The sequence below is a fragment of the Bufo gargarizans genome, chromosome 2 (assembly GCF_014858855.1).
Source record: "Bufo gargarizans isolate SCDJY-AF-19 chromosome 2, ASM1485885v1, whole genome shotgun sequence".
In the NCBI taxonomy this organism is placed as follows: domain Eukaryota; kingdom Metazoa; phylum Chordata; class Amphibia; order Anura; family Bufonidae; genus Bufo; species Bufo gargarizans.
The window spans coordinates 74053040-74073201 of record NC_058081.1 but is presented as its reverse complement, the minus strand read 5'-3'; the positions used below and the strand labels follow the sequence as shown (position 1 = coordinate 74073201).

At 44.9% G+C, this 20162-nt stretch overlaps 1 protein-coding gene across 1 annotated transcript in view; it reads left to right on the top strand.

The window, feature by feature from the left end:
• The first annotated feature begins 439 nt into the window (after positions 1-439).
• Positions 440-20162, top strand: part of LOC122929472 (choline transporter-like protein 1) — a 179468-nt gene continuing 159745 nt past the window's right edge. Inside the window, exon 1 of the mRNA XM_044283063.1 lies at positions 440-847. Coding sequence (XP_044138998.1) covers positions 824-847 — 24 coding nt within the window. The 5' untranslated portion in view covers positions 440-823. The remainder of the gene's footprint in view (positions 848-20162) is intronic.

Genomic DNA, 20162 nt, shown 5'->3' with positions numbered 1-20162 from the left:
TCCCCAGGAACGTGCACCCGTTTTTTTCCTAGTGCAGCCAGTGCCGCCATTTTTCCCTTTGTATATATATATATATATATATATATATATATATATATAAATGTGGTAATTTGGGAAACAGTAGGACAATTAGGCCCCGCCCCACTAACGCCCAAACTACATGGGACTGACCAGTTACAGATAGGGCTTACATAACCACGCCCATTGGTGTCTGAAAAAAGGGACAGCCCCTGCAAATTCAGGAGTTTATATATATATATATATATATATAATTAATATCATTTCTTTCCAGTCATTCAGCCGCACGTTAACCCCTTCAGAACCAGACACGGACCAAGCGCGCCAGTTCAGCACCCCAGCACAATCAAGGCTTCGCCGGTGTGAGAGCAGTCACATGACCGGCCTGCAGCACGTGACTCCTGCGTCATCATTCCAAGCAGGAGCAGTTCCATTCTAGACACAACCGTTCTAGACGCTCCCGTGCCGGGCAGAGGAGGGAAGCGCGCCCGTTCTGCCGTCGTCTTTTCCTCCCCCCCCAGCGCCATGGCAGCCTGTGACAGGCGCAGCAGATGGGACTCGTCCTCCCCCTAGAAGAAAGCCGCAGCTCTGAGAAAACGGCGCTCTTGTCAGACGGCGACTGCCCGTGTGCACTGCGGTCCTCGTTCCTTTCACTTTTATTGTTTCCTGTTTTTCCAGTGTGTGTTTCATTCTGCACCTTCCCCCCTTCCTTCACCCCACACCCTGCCCTATAGGAGTTGCCCATTTGACTGGCCAGCCCCTGGGAATACCCCACCGGAGACCAGAGCCGAAGAGAGGGAGCACCATGGGATGCTGTGGGAGCACGCAGGTGAGTGTCCTGTAGCCTCCTGTACTGGGACTTCTGGGGAGAAAAGTTACATACATGATGGAGAAGTCAGGATTTCACATTGTCACAGATAATTCCATTGGTCGCCACTGATCGTCCTGATCTAAGGCTACAGCCACAGGGTCAGGTTTCCTGATGTGGTTTGGGAAGCCAAAATCGGGAGTGGATCCTAAAAGCAGAGAAAGTACAAAGGACAGATATGACTTCTCCTCTTATTTAATTCACTCCTGGTTTTGGCTTCCAAAATTGCATGCAGAAACCTGACGGTGTGGTCGTACCCTAAGGCAGTGTTTCCCAACCAGTGTGCCTCCAGCTGTTGCAAAACTACAACTCCCAGCATGCCTGCACAGCCAAAGGCTGTCAAGGCATGCTGGGAGTTGTAGTTTTGCAACAGCTGGAGGCACACTGGTTGGGAAACACTGCCCTAAGGGTATGTGCATTCTTGGTTGCATGAAGTAAAACAGTAGGAGGCGGATTTGGCATGGTTTTCAGCACCAAATCCATGCTGGAACCAGTGCCGAGGGGTAAGCATACCCTAAATCTGACAGGTGGATGTTATGGTTTCTGTCCACTGTGGTCCTCAGATGTTCATGTGTGGGAGCCGCACAAGTAGCACCATGGACAGGGGACCCTTTCCCAAGAAAACCATGGTGCCATATGTTTATATGTATCTCATTTCTGGTGCCATATGTATCTCATTTCTGGTGCCATATGTATCTCATTTCTGGTGCCGTAGGTATATATGTATCTCATTTCTGGTGCCGTATGTACGTCTGAGGCATGTAGCTTTGGTATGGCTATCTCAGTGAAGAAAGAGGTCATTGTATGTGCCACAAAGACTTCTCCATCGCGTCCAGCTCCCTCACTGCGGGGCACCTAGGATTGGCGCATCTTGCAATTTTTATTAGGTTACAGGTTGTGGAGATTGCTTATTCTCTATTTCTTGTGTTTGTGCACTAGCTGATGCCAGTTTAGTACTAGAGCTATGTGATGCATTTTCAAGATTGGGCACCTGCACCCATTTAAGATGTGCATCATCTTAGGACAGTCATAACGTGCCCAATATCCAATGTGAAATGCACTGTTGGCACAGCCTGGCCAGTTTCCATTACGATTGGCACACTTTGTTTGGTTGTACATGTGTCTAGACGCCAACCTACCATGTATTGGAGCACAGAGCACACTTGATCTGTGCCAGTCACTGCTGTCCTCAAGTTTCATGATGTCCAGGATAGATAGAGGTCTTTGTGTATTTACATGCCAAGTCTTGCTGCCACTTAAAGGGGTTTTCCAGGTTCAAGGCCGATTCTTGGCTAAAAGTTGCTCTTTATTTATAGGCCACATATGCATAGGACCAGCCTCCGGCAGCGCTAGAGACCACCCATTTGTACCGGTGACGTCACCGGGCTCGCTGCTAGGTGGAAGCCTCCGCTTAGCATAGTGACAAGAAGCCCTGGATGTCACTGGCAGTAAACAAACAAATCTTGCATAACTGTACATCACTGGAATACCCCTTTAACCCTTGGCCTGCTGCATTTACTAAGCAGGAACTAATTGATGTTCTATGACATTAAGGTTAGTGCCCAAATACTATACCAGTGTGTAACCTTCACTTTTCAGGTGTTGATCTGAAGATCTGCATACACATTGTTGGCTGAAATACCAAGCTGCATGACGCCAGGCAGACATGTTACTTATGTAGTTTTATAGCTGGTTAAGGTCTTCCTCTTGTGTGTGAATAGGCGATTATACATGACAGGATCAACTGATGTGTTTCTAGTCCTGCCATTAAGGTCACCTTTCTGAAATCCAGGTCATGTAGGATTTATTGTAAGCCTGCTGAGCATTCCCATTCAGAACGGTCAGGCTGAATGCCACCACACATCTTCACACTTCTCCGGAGGAATTTGTCCTGCACATAGTGCTGCTCTAGATACGTGGAGCTCGCAGGTAGAGGATGTTATGAAGAGAAGTAGAGCATCCATCGGTGATACCTATGACCAGGAGTGATGTCACCATGGTGTCCTTCTCTGGGAGGCATCTGTCATATCTCTTGGTGCCTTCCATGTTTATGGACGTATGACTTGTACATGGAGGCAAATGGCACCTTTCTACATTGCTATAACTTATCGCTCAAAATAAACACACAGCAACTTCTTATTCGGAATTAAATGGCTACAATGCTTTAAAGGGGTTCTGCATCACAGAGAAAATGCACCAAACAGATATGCCACTGACTATACTAGCTAGCCATACAAGCAGGTATTAAAAGCTGAGACTTTTGCCAATATATTCCTGTCGGGAAGCTATTGGAGCCCCAAGCACCACGTCACGGTCACTCAGCATGGCAAGGGGTCCTACCACTACGCTAACTATGGTGTGAACACGGTCTGAAGGTGATGTAATCCAGCTCACAGCCAAGCTTCCACACAACCGCATAGCAGGACAACTAATGCAATGTGAATAAAGCCAGACTGTAAGCCACACCCATATCAGACCATGTAATGGAGGCTACCAGGTGCAAAAGAATGTTTAAATGCCAGGTGAAGGCACATTCAATACATATAAAACAAAATCACAAAAATATAGTGGCAAATATGGGGGAACGGCTCAAACCCCAAACACTATAGCGTGTTATTTATTGGGGGAGCAGTCCCACCGCATGTGGACCGCAGCAAACAACCATCCCCAGCAAAAAATGCGTACAATGGAGGATGCCGGCGCGATCCACATGCACCACAAAGGCATCCTACACAAAACGGAGCATTGTGCGGATGAAAATATAATATAAATCACAGAGAAAATGCACCAAACGGATATGCCACTGACTATACTAGCTAGTTATACAAGCAGATATTAAAAGCTGAAACTTTTGCCAATATAATCCTGTCAGTTCCTGTTGTTTTATATGTATTGAATGTGCCTTCACCTGGCATTTAAACATTCTTTTGCACCTGGTAACCTCCATCACACGGTCTGATATGGGTGTGGCTTACAGTCTTGCTTTGTTCACATTGCATTAGTTGTCCTGCTATGCGTTTGTGTGGAAGCTTGGCTGTGAGCTGGATTACATCACCTTCAGACCGTGTTCACACCATAGTTAACGCAGTGGTAGGACCCCTTGCCATGCTGAGTGACCGTGACGTGGTGCATGATGGGCTCCGATATCTTTCTGACAGGAATATATTGGCAAAAGTCTCAGCTTTTAATATCTGCTTGTATGACTAGCTAGTACAGGTCCTTCTAAAAAAATTAGCATATTGTGATAAAGTTCATTATTTTCTGTAATGTACTGATTAACATTAGACTTTCATATATTTTAGATTCATTAGACACCAACTGAAGTAGTTCAAGCCTTTTATTGTTTTAATATTGATGATTTTGGCATACAGCTCATGAAAACCCAAAATTCCTATCTAAAAAAATTAGCATATCATGAAAAGGTTCTCTAAACAAGCTATTAACCTAATCATCTGAATCAACTAATTAACTCTAAACACCTGCAAAAGATTCCTGAGGCTTTAAAAAGCTCCCAGCCTGGTTCATTACTCAAAACCGCAATCATGGGTAAGACTGCCGACCTGACTGCTGTCCAGAAGGCCATCATTGACACCCTCAAGCAAGAGGGTAAGACACAGAAAGAAATTTCTGAACGAATAGGCTGTTCCCAGAGTGCTGTATCAAGGCACCTCAGTGGGAAGTCTGTGGGAAGGAAAAAGTGTGGCAGAAAACGCTGCACAACGAGAAGAGGTGACCGGACCCTGAGGAAGATTGTGGAGAAGGACCGATTCCAGACCTTGGGGGACCTGCGGAAGCAGTGGACCGAGTCTGGAGTAGAAAGATCCAGAGCCACCGTGTACAGGCGTGTGCAGGAAATGGGCTACAGGTGCCGCATTCCCCAGGTCAAGCCACTTTTGAACCAGAAACAGCGGCAGAAGCGCCTGACCTGGGCTACAGAGAAGCAGCACTGGAGTGAAAGCAAATTTTGCATGTCATTCGGAAATCAAGGTGCCAGAGTCTGGAGGAAGACTGGGGAGAGGGAAATGCCAAAATGCCTGAAGTCCAGTGTCAAGTACCCACAGTCAGTGATGGTCTGGGGTGCCATGTCAGCTGCTGGTGTTGGTCCACTGTGTTTTATCAAGGGCAGGGTCAATGCAGCTAGCTATCAGGAGATTTTGGAGCACTTCATGCTTCCATCTGCTGGAAAAGCTTTATGGAGATGAAGATTTCATTTTTCAGCACGACCTGGCACCTGCTCACAGTGCCAAAACCACTGGTAAATGGTTTACTGACCATGGTATTACTGTGCTCAATTGGCCTGCCAACTCTCCTGACCTGAACCCCATAGAGAATCTGTGGGATATTGGGAAGAGAAAGTTGAGATGACGCAAGACCCAACACTCTGGATGAGCTTAAGGCCGCTATCGAAGCATCCTGGGCCTCCATAACACCTCAGCAGTGCCACAGGCTGATTGCCTCCATGCCACGCCGCATTGAAGCAGTCATTTCTGCAAAAGGATTCCCGACCAAGTATTGAGTGCAGAACTGAACATAATTATTTGAAGGTTGACTTTTTTGTATTAAAAACACTTTTCTTTTATTGGTTGGATGAAATATGCTAATTTTTTGAGATAGGAAATTTGGGTTTTCATGAGCTGTATGCCAAAATCATCAATATTAAAACAATAAAAGGCTTGAACTACTTCAGTTGGTGTCTAATGAATCTAAAATATATGAAAGTCTAATGTTTATCAGTACATTACAGAAAATAATGAACTTTATCACAATATGCTAATTTTTTGAGAAGGACCTGTATAGTCAGTGGCATATCCGTTTGGTGCATTTTCTCTGTGATTTATATTATATTTTCATCCGCACAATGCTCCGTTTTGTGTAGGATGCCTTTGTGGTGCATGTGGACCGCGCCGGCATCCTCCATTGTGCGCATTTTTTGCTGGGGATGGCCGTTTGCTGCGGTCCACATGCGGTGGGACTGCTCCCCCAATGAAAAACACGCTATAGTGTTTGGAGTTTGAGCAGTTCCGCCCTATTTGCCACAATATTTTTGTGATTTTGGGTTCTGCACTTTCATTTAACTGATGATCTATCTATGATCTAATGGCACCATTAATTTAGTTAGGTAGGGTCTGTAGGGGATTAGCTCTTTTCCAGGGGTTGCAAACACACGCTTCTTCACAGACACCAGGATTTAGGGGCCAAACTGTGCTTTATTGTGGCACACGGCATAAAGCAAAACACACAAAGCCAAAATAAAATACCTTGCCCGTCAGGGCCCTATCTAAACACACAGGTTTCCCTGACTCACCTAAAGCGTACCACAGTTCACACCCGTGATGAGATGCGGCTTTCCCAGCCCAACCTCCAGCAGCCTCCAGGCTGCTCTCACACCGGGGTCTCTTGGGGGATAGTGGTCTCTCAGCCCTCCTGGCTCAGACCACACAGAGCCACTCCAGCCTTCTGTGTGCAAGTCCCCACCCCCTCTCACTCTGAGGATTCCTTTATCCCCAGGTGATTACTGCACCTGGTCTTTCTTCAGACCTGGCGATTCTGGGGGAAGACACAGCAAATCCTGCCATATATCTCCCCTAACAACCATGAGGCATGTCACTGCCTCACATACCTCCCCCCTTTGTTCAAGCCCGTAGGGGTGAACACTAGCATCAAATCCAGATGCTCGTGAACGGGCATTAACCTGGCCTACAGTCTTCCCCTTATTCTGCCAGACCCAGGACAACAGCGCTTGGTTTGTCACCCTCATGAGTTTATTACAGAGCTGACAAGGCCTCTGGGTATTTCTTGTCCATCTCATGAGTAGGTACTGTCTTTTTATATTTCCTGGCTTCTGCACAGGCCCCTCACGTCCTTTCTTGGACTGCGGCAACTCTTGACTGAACTGGTCCCAGTCATGGTCGTGTCCCAACCCTTTCTCTTTTGCCTTGCGGGGCTCCTTCAGCAGAGCAGGTTTCTTATGTCTCGCTCCTTTTCCACGCATCTGGACCCCTTTACCATTATTCTCAGCAGGTGTTTCTTCGGGTTTGGAGCCAGCTTCAGAGTCTTCTGCGTCTTCAGTGGCTTTTCCCACTTCAGCAGTCGCTCTTTCCGCCCTAACCTTGGTCTCTGGGACATCCAAGGTTTTCTCCCATTTCAAGAGCTCGGCCTTAGCTTCCTTGGCCTCTGTCTCTTTGGCCTTTACTTTATTAGCCTTCCTCACCATTCAGGGACATGGCATCATATCCTTGCTTTCTTAATTCCTCCTTCCCTTTCGCATCAAGGTTGGAGGCACTCGGGGTCTTCAGCATACTTCTTGTCTTCTGGCGTTTTCTCCAGAGGCTCACCCAGGACACTGGTCTCCTTTTGGGGAGGAGTCAGGAGAGACAGCCCATCGCAATAGCCCAGATCTGCATACTGGCCGTCCAGTCTCCTCATATTTCTTCCCCAGCAGGCAGCTGGCTACTTGGAAGGCCTTGTAGGCGGAGGGGACGTCTTTTGCGACCTGGTCCTGGTTACACACTGTCATGAGACTCTTGGCCTCTGCATCGACATCAGCCCCATCAACTGGTTCAGCCGATACCTTTTCCACCTTCTCTGCCTTGGCCAGTACCCTGGCACCACCATCTCCAGACCCACTCTTACCAGGCTCTGACTTCTTGGCACCTTCCAGAGGATCTTCCTCTTCCGGTTTCTCACTTTCTTCCACCTGCTGTGCAGGAGCACGCTTAGGCTTCTCCACCTCATAGATGGCATCTTTTGAGCTCATGAGAGCTTCCATCTCTGCTCTGAGTTGCTTGTTCAGCCTCTCTAATTCATTTCGCTCCTCAAGCACTTCTTCAAGGGCTCTAGCCAAGGAGAGGGTCTTGGACTCTTTCTCCCAAGCATCAGCCTCCGCTCGGTCACGTTCTTCGGCATATCGAGCCGATATGTATTTCTCTTCAACCAAGAGCTGGTCAAACTTATTTTGTTTCTTCTCCAATCTAGATACAGTTTGTCTCTGGTGGTCCAGGTCCACCATGCGATCACATAACTCTTGATCAAGTTGAGCCATTCCTGGCTTCCAAATGTCTTTTCTCCTCCAAGAGAGCAGATTTTTCTGAGGCGCTGTTTAGAACCTCATCAGCCAGCTCATCTCTTTCCTGCTCTGCATGAAGTCTGGATCGCTCAGAAGCTGCAAGTTCCTCTTGAAGTTGGAGAATTTCCGCTTCTATTAGTGACTCTAGTTCTTTCAGTTCATTCATCTCTTTCTGTGACTCCTCTGGAGATTCCTGCAGTTGCTCTGCGAGAACCGCTAGCCCCATCTCTAGTGTATCTAGGGACTGTGCAGAGCGAGCAAAAACATCTCAAGTTTGTAGCTGTACTGTCCTGTCAGGTCATCTACAACTGTCAGGATGTGAGCTTCAGACACTAGGCAGTCACCCGACTGAACTCTCGTCTCGTCAGATATAACTGTCACCTGGTTGCTACTAGTAACGACTTCAGTTTTGCTGGGTCTTGACATGGTAGCCTCACTCTGAGTTTCTAACTGTCACGGCACATAGGCCACTTATACTGCTTGTGTCATTATTAACCCTGGCCTCTAGGGGCACCCCTGAGTCAATCCCCACCTGGGACATTTTATTAATCATAGAAACCTGTGGAGACTGCACATCCACCTCTGGTCCGTGTGGTACACCCTCTAGCCCCGCCACATTGTCTACAATGGGGTCTCCTAGCGGTGTTTCTTCAACATTTATCAACCCTTTTATATCAGACACATGTTTACCAACAGGGGGGGCTTTTTCCCCGATCACAGCCTGCAAAGGAAAAGGCATGTCATTATTATCACATATATCACATGACTTCACATTTCCATTATGCATTTCGGCAAACATGGTACCATCACTGTTTTCAATGGTCCTTTCCCTTACACGTTCACTTAAAGGTACAGGTACACGTTCTGCAGGAGTTTTTGCACTCTGCAGAAGTGTCTCCATTACTCCACAACTCCCAGCATAAGGGAACATTACACCCCAACACTCCCTCATGCATAAGCTTATCTGTAACATCGAGTTCATCAGTCTCTGTTCTCATTGGAGTCTCAAGCTCAGTGAAAATCAGTGGATAGTCCTTCTCCGCACGACTGTCCAGCACCTTTATTATTTTACCAGTCTCAGGTTTCAATATTGTGCTGCCTCTTACCCGGGCTAGCATGGGATCCCGGATCCTTGTCATCCCATGTCTAGCTTTGGTCATGGGCAACTGAGGTAACACAGAAACCTTCTCCCCTGCAGGTTTCTGCGAGGGAGCAATCACAGCAGGCTTATCCGCCTGTCCAGACAGTTTTTTTTTTCTCTGTGTGACTTATCACCTACCGGCCCAGCAGGTATCCCCTGCCGCCGGCTCACTGTCACTGGCTCTGCCACACAGTTAATAACAGGAACAGTCTTACCCTTTGTAATCAACCATTCTGGTAAAGCAGTGACATTCTCTCCCGCGGACTCATCAAGGTTGTGGTCGCTCCTAGCAACAGCTTTACTGCACCTCCGCACTTCCTCTCTAGGACTCCGGGCACAGTCGCAGGGAAGATATGCACTCCTGAGAACCGCACCGCTCTCCACCTCTTTGTCTTCCCGACGGTTGCCCTTGGCAACGGCACATCTTTGCTTTTTATCAGGAACTCCGCTCCACAACTGCCCAAACAATGGAAAGTCCTTGCCCAGTACAAATTCCACTTCAAGTGTTCTGGTCCTCTTCAGACTGACCCAGAAGCACCGCTAAACCCCACAATTTTTGAAGAAGAAATCCTTCCTGCCGAAAGCAGGGCAACAAATCAGGACTTGGTATTTTCCCACAGCAACAGCATCAGCCAATCAGCCGTGGAGCTACAGCTGCCTCAGAAGATCTACTCAAACCAGCTGGAACTGGTCCACATTTTAATCTTGAGGTAAAATCTGAAATAAGAGCGTGAAGGGGGGGGCAGAACTATATAGGACCCTACCTAACTAAATTAATGGTGCCATTGCCCACATGTGTCCCCCAAGCTAAACGCTCTGGGGGGCCCATAACATAGAGGCAAATGGCACCTTTCTACATTTCTATAACTTACTGCTAAAAATAAACGCACAACTTCCTCTTTACAATAAAATGACCACAATGCTTTATTAAAGGGGTATTCCCATCTTAGACAATGGGGGCACATCGCAAGGATATGCCCCCATTGTCTGATAGGTGCGGGTCCCACCGCTGGGACCCGCACCTATATTGAGAATGGAGCAGGGAGCGCTGTGGCTGGAGGACACCAGATTTCCCGGGGTCCGTCCACCACCAAGCGCTAATCCCCGCCTCTCCCATAGAAGTGAACGGGAGCGTGCCGCGCATGCGCGGCCCATGCTCCCATTCATTTTTATGGGGCAGACAACAATAGCCGAGCTCGGCTATTTTCAGTGGCCCCATAGAAATTAATGGAGGGCGGCTGCGCATGCGCAGTGCACTCTCTCCTTCACTTTCGGGGCTCCGTTCTCGATATAGGTGTGGGTCCCAGCGGTGGGACCAGCACCTATAAGACAATGGGGGCATATCCTAGCAATATGCCCCCATTGTCTGAGATGAAAAAAAAACCTTTAAAGGGATTCTGTCACCTCCCCTAACCCAAAATCGGATTTTAAAGCAGTCATGCAGCACAGCTTACCTTGAATAGGCTGTGCTCTTCTATCTTGTAATCCGTCCAGTAGTTTATGAGAAAATCGACTTTTATGGTTATGCAAATTAGCCCTGAAGGTGCCCAGAGGGGCGTTTTTGTTCCCCTTAGTGAGCCCAGTAACGCCCCTCTTACAGTGCCCAAAACGCCTCCTTCCGACTGCCTAACCTCCCACAGCCTCTCATCCCTCTCCTCCCCCTCCCTCACGGCCAAACGAACTCTCGCACAGGCGCAGTACCCACTGAGGGCTGCGCCAGTGCGATCTGCAGGAGACTGAGGGCAGGAGCTTCATCCTCGTCACTGGGCATGCGCCGAGCCCAGTGACGTCCGATGCTCGCTCTTCCCTCAGTCAGGGAAGAGCGAGCATCGGACGTCACTGGGCTCGGCGCATGCCCAGTGACGAGGATGAAGCTCCTGCCCTCAGTCTCCTGCAGATCGCACTGGCGCAGCCCTCAGTGGGTACTGCGCCTGTGCGAGAGTTCGTTCGGCCGTGAGGGAGGGGGAGGAGAGGGATGAGAGGCTGTGGGAGGTTAGGCAGTCGGAAGGAAGGCGGGCTGGGCACTGTAAGAGGGGAGTTACTGGGCTCACTAAGGGGAACAAAAACGCCCCTCTGGGCACCTTCAGGGCTAATTTGCATAACCATAAAAGTCGATTTTCTCATAAACTACTGGACGGATTACAAGATAGAAGAGCACAGCCGATTCAAGGTAAGCTGTGCTGCATGACTGCTTTAAAATCCGATTTTGGGTTAGGGGAGGTGACAGAATCCCTTTAAGGGTAAAACCATAACAATTAATTTATTAAAAACCACAATCGTCATAATTTAACGAACCATCAAACCATTAGATAAAAAGGCGAGGCCCCCCACAGGCATTGCAGCCATTTTTCAATCGCATTTTGCAGACCAATATTAAAGATATTAATACATATGTTGGACAGATGAACATCATCTGCTCTGTATAACCCCGGTACAACCATCGAGTAATGGATATTTTTTTTTTTTCCATAGCTTTATTTACCTGTTTTCTAATTTTCTCAAAAGGAATGCCTCCTCTCTAAACCAAACCAACCTTGGAACGATTTCTGAAAAAATGAACTTGCCATTTGGTAAAATGCATTGAATTAAAGCTAAATCTCTTCATTTCCCATAACAAATCACAAGGCTTCACCTTCACAATGTCGTTACCACCCACATCAATTAACATAAGATTAGGGGCAGGCCATTTTGCTATTGATTTACAGATTTCAACAATTAATCGTTTCCAAACTAGTACTCTAACATCCCACCAAAAGACCTGCAAAGACGAACTGTCGAATGATAAATTTGCTGAATAAGATCTTTGTTCAGCTCGCTTCTGAGCCCAAAATATAAATTAGTGGCCTACAATCCATGCCACCAAATGACTACCTGCAAAATAGAATTTATATTAGTCTGATAAAATTAAATCAGGTCTAACATAAAGCTTAACTCTATGAGAATCCCAACACCCAATTCTGCGAATCAATGACTCAATCAGGCCACATCTTTCTGCGTCAAGAGCAGCACCAATCCTAAAAGAATGTGACGATATTTTAACATCACTGAGGCCTAACAGGTTCAACATTTTTTGAGTACAGCGCAAAATTGAAATCTGGTTAAGGTAGAACAGTTACTATGCTACAGGAAAAGACCCGCTACTGCTGGAAGAACTGCTAACCAAGTCTTTGCAATGGCCACCGGACAAAGCACTGAACCAACCCATTCATTCAATTTTATAAACCTACCCCTCCCAAGCTGGTCAGTTTTTGACCGCCTCAGAAAAATGTATACAGAATTTACTTTAACTGACACGTCTGAGAACGATAAACCAGAACCGTCCGACCTGTTAACTGCTACTAGCTCAACGATCCTTAGCGCAGCAAAAAATGCAAAGATAAAAGCCGTACGAAATAACAACACTTCAGAAGAATCAACACAAACCTCCGGTAAAAAAATAAAACAAATCATGTAACAACTTGATGGAAATAGGCCTTCTGTTATCCATATTGCAAAAGTGCTTTTTATAACCTTTCAGCATCTGCTTAATTTGAAAACAGGCCGATAATGGTATCGTGCCATATAATTTCTGAAAAAAGGAAATACCATAAGCTGTCTTAGACACTGCAGAAAAAGGTAGATTTCTTTCACACAATTTAGCGACAAATAATAATCCTACAATCATCACCATTACAAATCACAGAGGGCGCATCTTTGAACAATAGCCAATCCCGCCATGCGGCTGCATATGCAGCTCATGTTCTGGGAGCCAGAGAACATTTGATATTTTCAGTAATTAATCCCAAATAAAATCCTAAAGATGATCGGGGCAAGGGATCCCTTCCAGCTCCGCCTCCGGAGCAAGTTCTCAGAATCTCGCAAGCTGCAAACGAGACAGAGAATCAGCTAAGCTATTGGAAGCACCTGTAACATAATTAGCTTTAATCCAAATGTTACATTGCATGCAAAAAAGGACTAAGGGCCTCAATAACTTAGCAACTAATTCAACTTTAGACGACAAAGTATTAATAGCAAATAGGACACCTTTTATTATCAGTATGCAATAAAATCCTTTTATTACTAAATTCAGAACCCCAAATTACTACTGCCACTACTAGAGGAAAAAGCTCTAACAGCACAATGTTACTAGTCACTCCAGCTTTCACCCATGAATTAGGCAATTGCTCAGCTGATCAATTGCCATTCCAAAATGCACCGTAGCCGATTCTACCAGCTGCATCCGTGAAAAAGCCCAGTGCAACAGAATCCACAAATTCTTCTTGCCAACAACTACCACCATTATAATTATTCAGAAAATCAAACCAAATAGATAAATCATCTTTTAGACATTTTGTAAGGCGAATATGTGAACTAGGTGATTTCAAACCCCCTGGTGGAAAAATATAGGCGCTTAGAAAAAACTCTACACATCGGTATTATTCTACTAGCAAAATTAAGTGAACATGGTACAATGCTGCGATCTGCTGCAATTAACCCCACAGGTGCCGCACCTGAGGGGTTAACTGCTGCTGATCGCAGCACCCGGTCAGAGGCAGGGTGCCGGCAATGTGTTTCTGCCGCCGGCTGTATTTGTATCTTAAAGGGAACCTGTCACCGGGATTTTGTGTATAGAGCTGAGGATATGGGTTGCTAGATCGCCACTAGCACATCCGCAATATCCAGTCCCCATAGCTCTGTGTGCTTTTATTGTGTAAAAAAAAACGATTTGATACATATGCAAATTAACCTGAGATGAGTCCTGTCCCTGACTCATCTCACATACAGGACTCATCTCAGGTTAATTTGCATATGTATCAAATCGATTTTTTTTTTACACAATAAAAGCACACAGAGCTATGGGGACTGGGTATTGCGGATGTGCTAGCGGCCATCTAGCAACCCATGTCCTCAGCTCTATTCCCAAAATCCCGGTGACAGGTTCCCTTTAAACATTTATTATCATTGGTGGTACCAGTGCTCCCCCCCCCCCCCCCTCCATCCCCAGTATTAAAAACATTGGTGGCAGTGGCCACAGAGTCCCCTCACCTCCTCTCATTGATGGCAGTGGCAGCTTCTGATCGGAGCCCCAGCAGTGTAATCCTGGGGCTCCATATCGGTTATCATGGCAGCCAGGACGCTACTGAAGCCCTGGCTGACATGGTAAGCTAAGCTCCCTGTTGCTGTATGTACTATGCACAGGGCAGCAGGGAGAGTGTAATATCCTATTCACCCTAATAGACCTCTATCAGGGTGAATAGACAAGGGATTTAAAGATCCCAGGTACTAGCCCCAAAGGGGGAAAATAGTTATTAAATAAACTGTAAAAAATATATTAAGTATAAATCACCCCCTTTCCCAATTTTACATATACAATAAATAAATAAAATATAGTCCAAACTATTAAAATATAAAAAAATATCTCCTATGCGGTGAATGCCGTAAAAGAAAAACTGCGCAATTAGTCTTTTTTTTTTTTTTTTTTTTTTCACCTTATCCCCAAAAATAATAGGATAGGACTGTTCGATTATGGACCAGACGTTCCAAAAAATGCGGAATGCATGCAGCTTTTTTTGGCATTTTATTTTTTTCGCATGGTATTGAGTACCGCAATACTTTTTTATGGTATCGAAACCGAAACAACCCTAGTTTTTAATGTTAATATTTGGAAAGTGGGAAAAGAGGGTTGATTTTAAATTTAATAATTTTATTTGGTTTTATATTTTAAAAACTTTTTTTTTTTTGCCCGTAGCGGACTTGAACATGCAATCATTAGATTGTTTATGCCACAGGCTGCAGTAGTTTATCATTGTAGTCTGTAGTAAACTGTACTGTATTGCTATTAAAGGTGTTTTACAGCTTTTGATTACTGATCATCTACCTATGCTGATGATCTATCTTTTGGATAGATCATCAGCATCTGATTGGCAGGGGTCCAACACCTGGCACCCCCATTTGCTACGGCAGCGACGCTCGCTGTAGTGCCGCGGCCTTCTCGCTGTTTCCCCGCAGTCCCGAGTGAACCGATTTGGTTTTAGTTTGTTTAGGGCCTGGAGCGGTGATTTCTCACATTTCCAAACTAATTTTCCTCTTTTGTACATATGTAAGCATAAAGTGTTCTTTGTTGCTCATTGCAAAAGGCATTTAAGCTGAAGGGAAGACCACAGGATGTGCTTGACCCCCAATTCTTAAATGGGTTGTCCGGGTTCAGAGCTGAACCCAGGCAGCCCCCCTGATGTTAGCATCAGAGCATCTCATGCTCTTTTGTTTACAGTAACACATTGCTGGGCGGAAGCTTCCGCCCGGCAGTGTGTTTGGCGACGTCACCGGCTCTGATGGGCGTGCTTTAGCGCTGCTCTAGCCGTTTTACTGGCTAGGGCAGCACTAGAGCCCGCCCATGGAGAGCCTGGTACATCACCGAATCTCCAGAAAATGCCTTTGCCCTGCGCAATTTAGCGCAGGGCTAAGGAGAGCATCGGAGCACGAACTGCTCCGATGCTCAAGTCAGGGGGGCTGCCGGGGTGAAAATGGAGGTATGTCTGGGTTCAGAGCCATGGAGGTATGTCCCTTTAAAGTAACAGTGCCATTCTTGACCACAGGCTTGTTGCTACAAATCCAGCTTTTGAAACATAGAACAAAGTGTTCAGATGTCATTACAAGATGAAACAACCACATTCAGCCATGCTGTTTGAAGCCTGTATTGTAGCTTCCTTGTTTGTCTGTCCTAATTCCCTTGGGTCACTGCATGCAATTCTTGCGGTGGCCACCAGGCCCAGTATTATGTTGAGACTTTCTGGTCTGTACAGATCACTTTTCAGCAGCTTTAGCATTATCATCACATGCAGAATTACAATGGTTCCACTGTTCATAATAAGTGATATAGCAGCTTATCTACTCCCTCCTGAATTCTGCACAGGTCACAAAGCAGAATAGTCTCCAATAGAAGTCAATGAAGTCCCCTCCTGTCTGTTATGTCGGTATCTCATCTGGGTGCTCTCAAAGAAAATGAAATCTTGACATTTTTGGCACAACCTTTAAAAGCAAGCCAAAGCCCCGACTCCGACTCCTCAATTTCCTCTAACTCTTACTCCGACTCCCACTCCCTCATACATGGCATAAGTTTAAGTGATAACTTAAAGGAAACCTGTCACCATGATTTTGCGCATAGAGCTGGGGACATGGGCTGCTAGATGGCCACCAGCACATCTGCAGTACCCAGGTCCCATAGCTCTCTGCGCTTTTATGGTGTTAAAAAAACGTTTTGATTGATATGCAAATGACCTGATATGAGTCCTGTAGCCAGAGATGAGTCAAGCGGAAAGGAGCCCAGCACCGCCCCGCGTCCTCCGAATCTCCTCCTTGCTGGCTGACGTCACAGAGCTGGAGCGCGGAAATTTCGTGATGAGCGAGCTAGCGCATGCGCAGTGTCGGCATCGTGTTCATTCCCTGCGCATGCGCTAGCTCGCTCATCGCGAGATTTCGGCGCTCCAGCTCTGTGACGTCAGCCAGCAAGGAGGAGATTCGGAGGACGCGGGGCGGTGCTGGGCTCCTTTCCGCTTGACTCATCTCTGGCTACAGGACTCATATCAGGTCATTTGCATATCAATCAAAAGTTTTTTTAACACAATAAAAGCGCAGAGAGCTATGGGACCAGGGTACTGCAGATGTGCTAGTGGCCATCTAGCAGCCCATGTCCCCAGCTCTATGCGCAAAATCCTGGTGACAGGTTTCCTTTAATTTCAGCTTTTTAAAAATCACTCATATTACTTTTTCTTTTTGAACACTTCCTACTGTGCTTTACAAACCACAGTCATGTGTATAATACTTGGAGAATATACTGTATATGCAGGCTGCTGTGAAGTTATTGACGTTTATGTTCCCCACTGGTTTCAGCTGTCTTAGGGTCCATTCACACGTCCGCAATTTCGTTCCGCATTTTGCGGAATGGAATTGCGGACCCATTTATTTCTATGCCCGAATCCGGAATTGCGGGTCCGCACTTCCAGGTCTGCAATTCCGATCCCGAAAAAAAATAGAACATGTCCTATTCTTGTCCGCAATAGATTACAAGAATAGGCATTAAGTGCCAGCGATGTGCGGTCCACAAAATGCGGAACGCACATCATCGATGTCCGTGTTTTGTGGATCTGCAAAACACACGGACGTGAATGGACCATTAAAGGGCCACCAAACCCTGAAAAACAAGAAAAATGAAGCATAATGCTCCATTCAAACGTCCGCAAAACACGTACAGCGGCAATGTGCGTTCCGTATTTTGCGGACCGCACATCGCCGGCATTAATAGAATATAATTAAGTAACTGTTATGAGACGCACAGGAGTGAGTGGGGCCACAGAAGGAGGTGCTCACAGTAAAAAAAGGATTCGCCCCTCCTTTACAAGAAAAACAATATAAAACAGTATACTGGGCACTCGCACTATAGGTAGAACCATAAAATAGAATAGAAACAATATTAATATTAAATTGATAGATTTATTAATATAGCTTGACGTTAATAATGATAAAATACAATAAACTGGGCTATCTAAAAGTCAATAGAATACATTGGTATAAAATAGACATTAAACTACAAGTACCTAAAGGTGAATAGAATATTGGTAAATAGACAATAATAAGGAATAAATAGACAATAATTAATACTAAGCGGCTATAATAACATCTAATGGTATATCCTAAAAAGCAGTCTGGTTCCAAACCAAGGAAATAATGAATGAAATGCTGGGGCAAAGTCTCCGAAAAGTCCAATAAAACAATAAAAGGCAATGTTATGTTGCAGTGAGTGTTTAATGCGGCGTCCCGCTTCTACTCACTGTTCGGTGATTGCTGGTGTAGATTTCACTGCTGTGGTTCCGGTTCTCTGTGTCACCAAATGCTCATTCCTAGGTTGTCTCCGTCACCGGTTTAAATGGCTCTGGGCATCGCTCCGTACGATTGAAGAGCCGATGTCCTCCAAGCCTATGTTTGCCTGCTTCCACGCTGGATTGAATTTGCGGTCACAAAATAAAGATGTGCTCGTTCTCTGGTTTTGAGAGGTTCAAGCTTCTGATGAGTCAGCGTGCCAGGTCCTCTTAGAAGATATTCCGTTTTTTTAGCGTCAGCCTGGAGAAATTTCAACACTAGGTGCAACAAGAGTTCGTATAGAAATGAACTGGGGGTCTTGGATCAAACGCGTTTCGGGGCTTCACGTTGCCCCTTCCTCAGTGATGAACAATCCCCCTTACAAAAGACCTTTTTTATGTGAAGTTATGCTGATTCCAATTATCCAATTTGATGTTACTCCTCCTATTTTTCACATTCTGATACCAATCAGTGTAATGCGGATTTGAAAGTCTTTGTGACTCTATCGAGATATACCTCTTTTTTCTTAGTCACATTTCTCATTTTACATTCCGATTCTATATACCGGTATATGCCGCTATTTTATTTGTACAGCAGAGTGTATTAGTATATAAACAAGGGACATATCTAGACATAAACATCCAGGAAATAATACTCACTATCTCTATAAATATATACGTATGGCATCCATATAAATAAATGAATCAATGCGTCCTCTGTTTCTATATAAACTAGGCAATTTTAGTATATCTATATTTCGCCCAGTATTGGATAAATATCTCTAGCTTGGGTTATTAACCATATGCCTAGTAACCCTTTTTTCCTAATGGTTTGTAAGGTATAAAACCATACTGAAAGATAGAAAAGTCACGAGAACAAACAGAAAAAATATATATTTTCCATTAATATCCTTATTATCCATATTATTGATTTCTATTATATTATGCTGAAATAAGAAAAATAGAAAAAATATAAATATAAATAACGAACATAAGTCTAAAAATCTTTTAATACTTTAGATAAAAATTACATAAAATTATTTTATAAAATTATTTAAGATCCTTCTTTCATCCTTTTAGCTATTTATAATTGATTATTTTTGACAATTTCAATAATTTTGATAATTTTTGATAATTCACTTATATTACTTCTTGCCAACAGTGGTGATGGGGGACTCTTTAATCTTTGGCTTTGACGGTGTGGTATGTAGGTGGATGTGCCTCGCGAAGGGCCGAACCCCCCCAGAATATATACACTGGGAAGGGTTTTGCCATCCGCGGGGGACATCCACCCCAATTTATAGAAACCCGAACAACTCGAATTCTGCGTTCAGTCCACCCGGCATTAATGTATTAAGTTCATAAATTCTTTGCGTTTCTAGCCTTGACATCTTACCTATATGGTCCCCTCCCCTCCATCCTTTCTCCACTTTATCTATAGCTGCGAATGTTAATCCTTTTGGGTTCTTATCATGTTTTAATTTAAAATGTTTAGACAGAGCATGCGTGTCCAAACCTTTCTTAATGTTCGCAACATGTTCAGAAATGCGTTTTTTTTAAAGTTCTTTTTGTTCTTCCCACATACTGACGACCGCATGGGCATTCAATAATATATATGACGTTTTCCGAGTTACAAGTGAGAAATTCTTTTATTACGTGTTTATGATTATTTGTCCTAGACGTGACTTCTTTAATTTTACGGGGAAATGTGGTTTCCTTACAGTTTCCACACTTACCACATCTATGGAAACCTTCCATATTTAGCCATTTTTGTATACTTTTATTATTTGTGTCCTTTCTTTTTATCGTTGGTGCTACCAAAGTACCTAAGCTAGGAGCTTTAGTGAAGGAGATTTGTGGTTTCTTTGGAATTAAGGAACCTATTACTTTATCCTTTTGGAGTAAATGCCAATATTTGCCTATTATTTTTTGTATCTTTCTATATTCCTCATTGAAGGGCAAAATAATCCTCAATTCTTCTTTTTCTCCTTCTTTATCCGTTCTACCTATAGTGCGAGTGCCCAGTATACTGTTTTATATTAATAGAATATACCTGTTCTTGTCTAGGACATGTTCTATTTTTTTTTGAGGACCCGGGATTCCGTGTCCAGGCAGCACATCGTGCTGCCCCATAGAAATGAATGGGTCCGCAATTCCGTTCCGCAAAATGCGGAACGTAATTGCGGACGTGTGAATGGAGCCTTACCTGTTCTACAACGTTGGTCTTTCTTCATG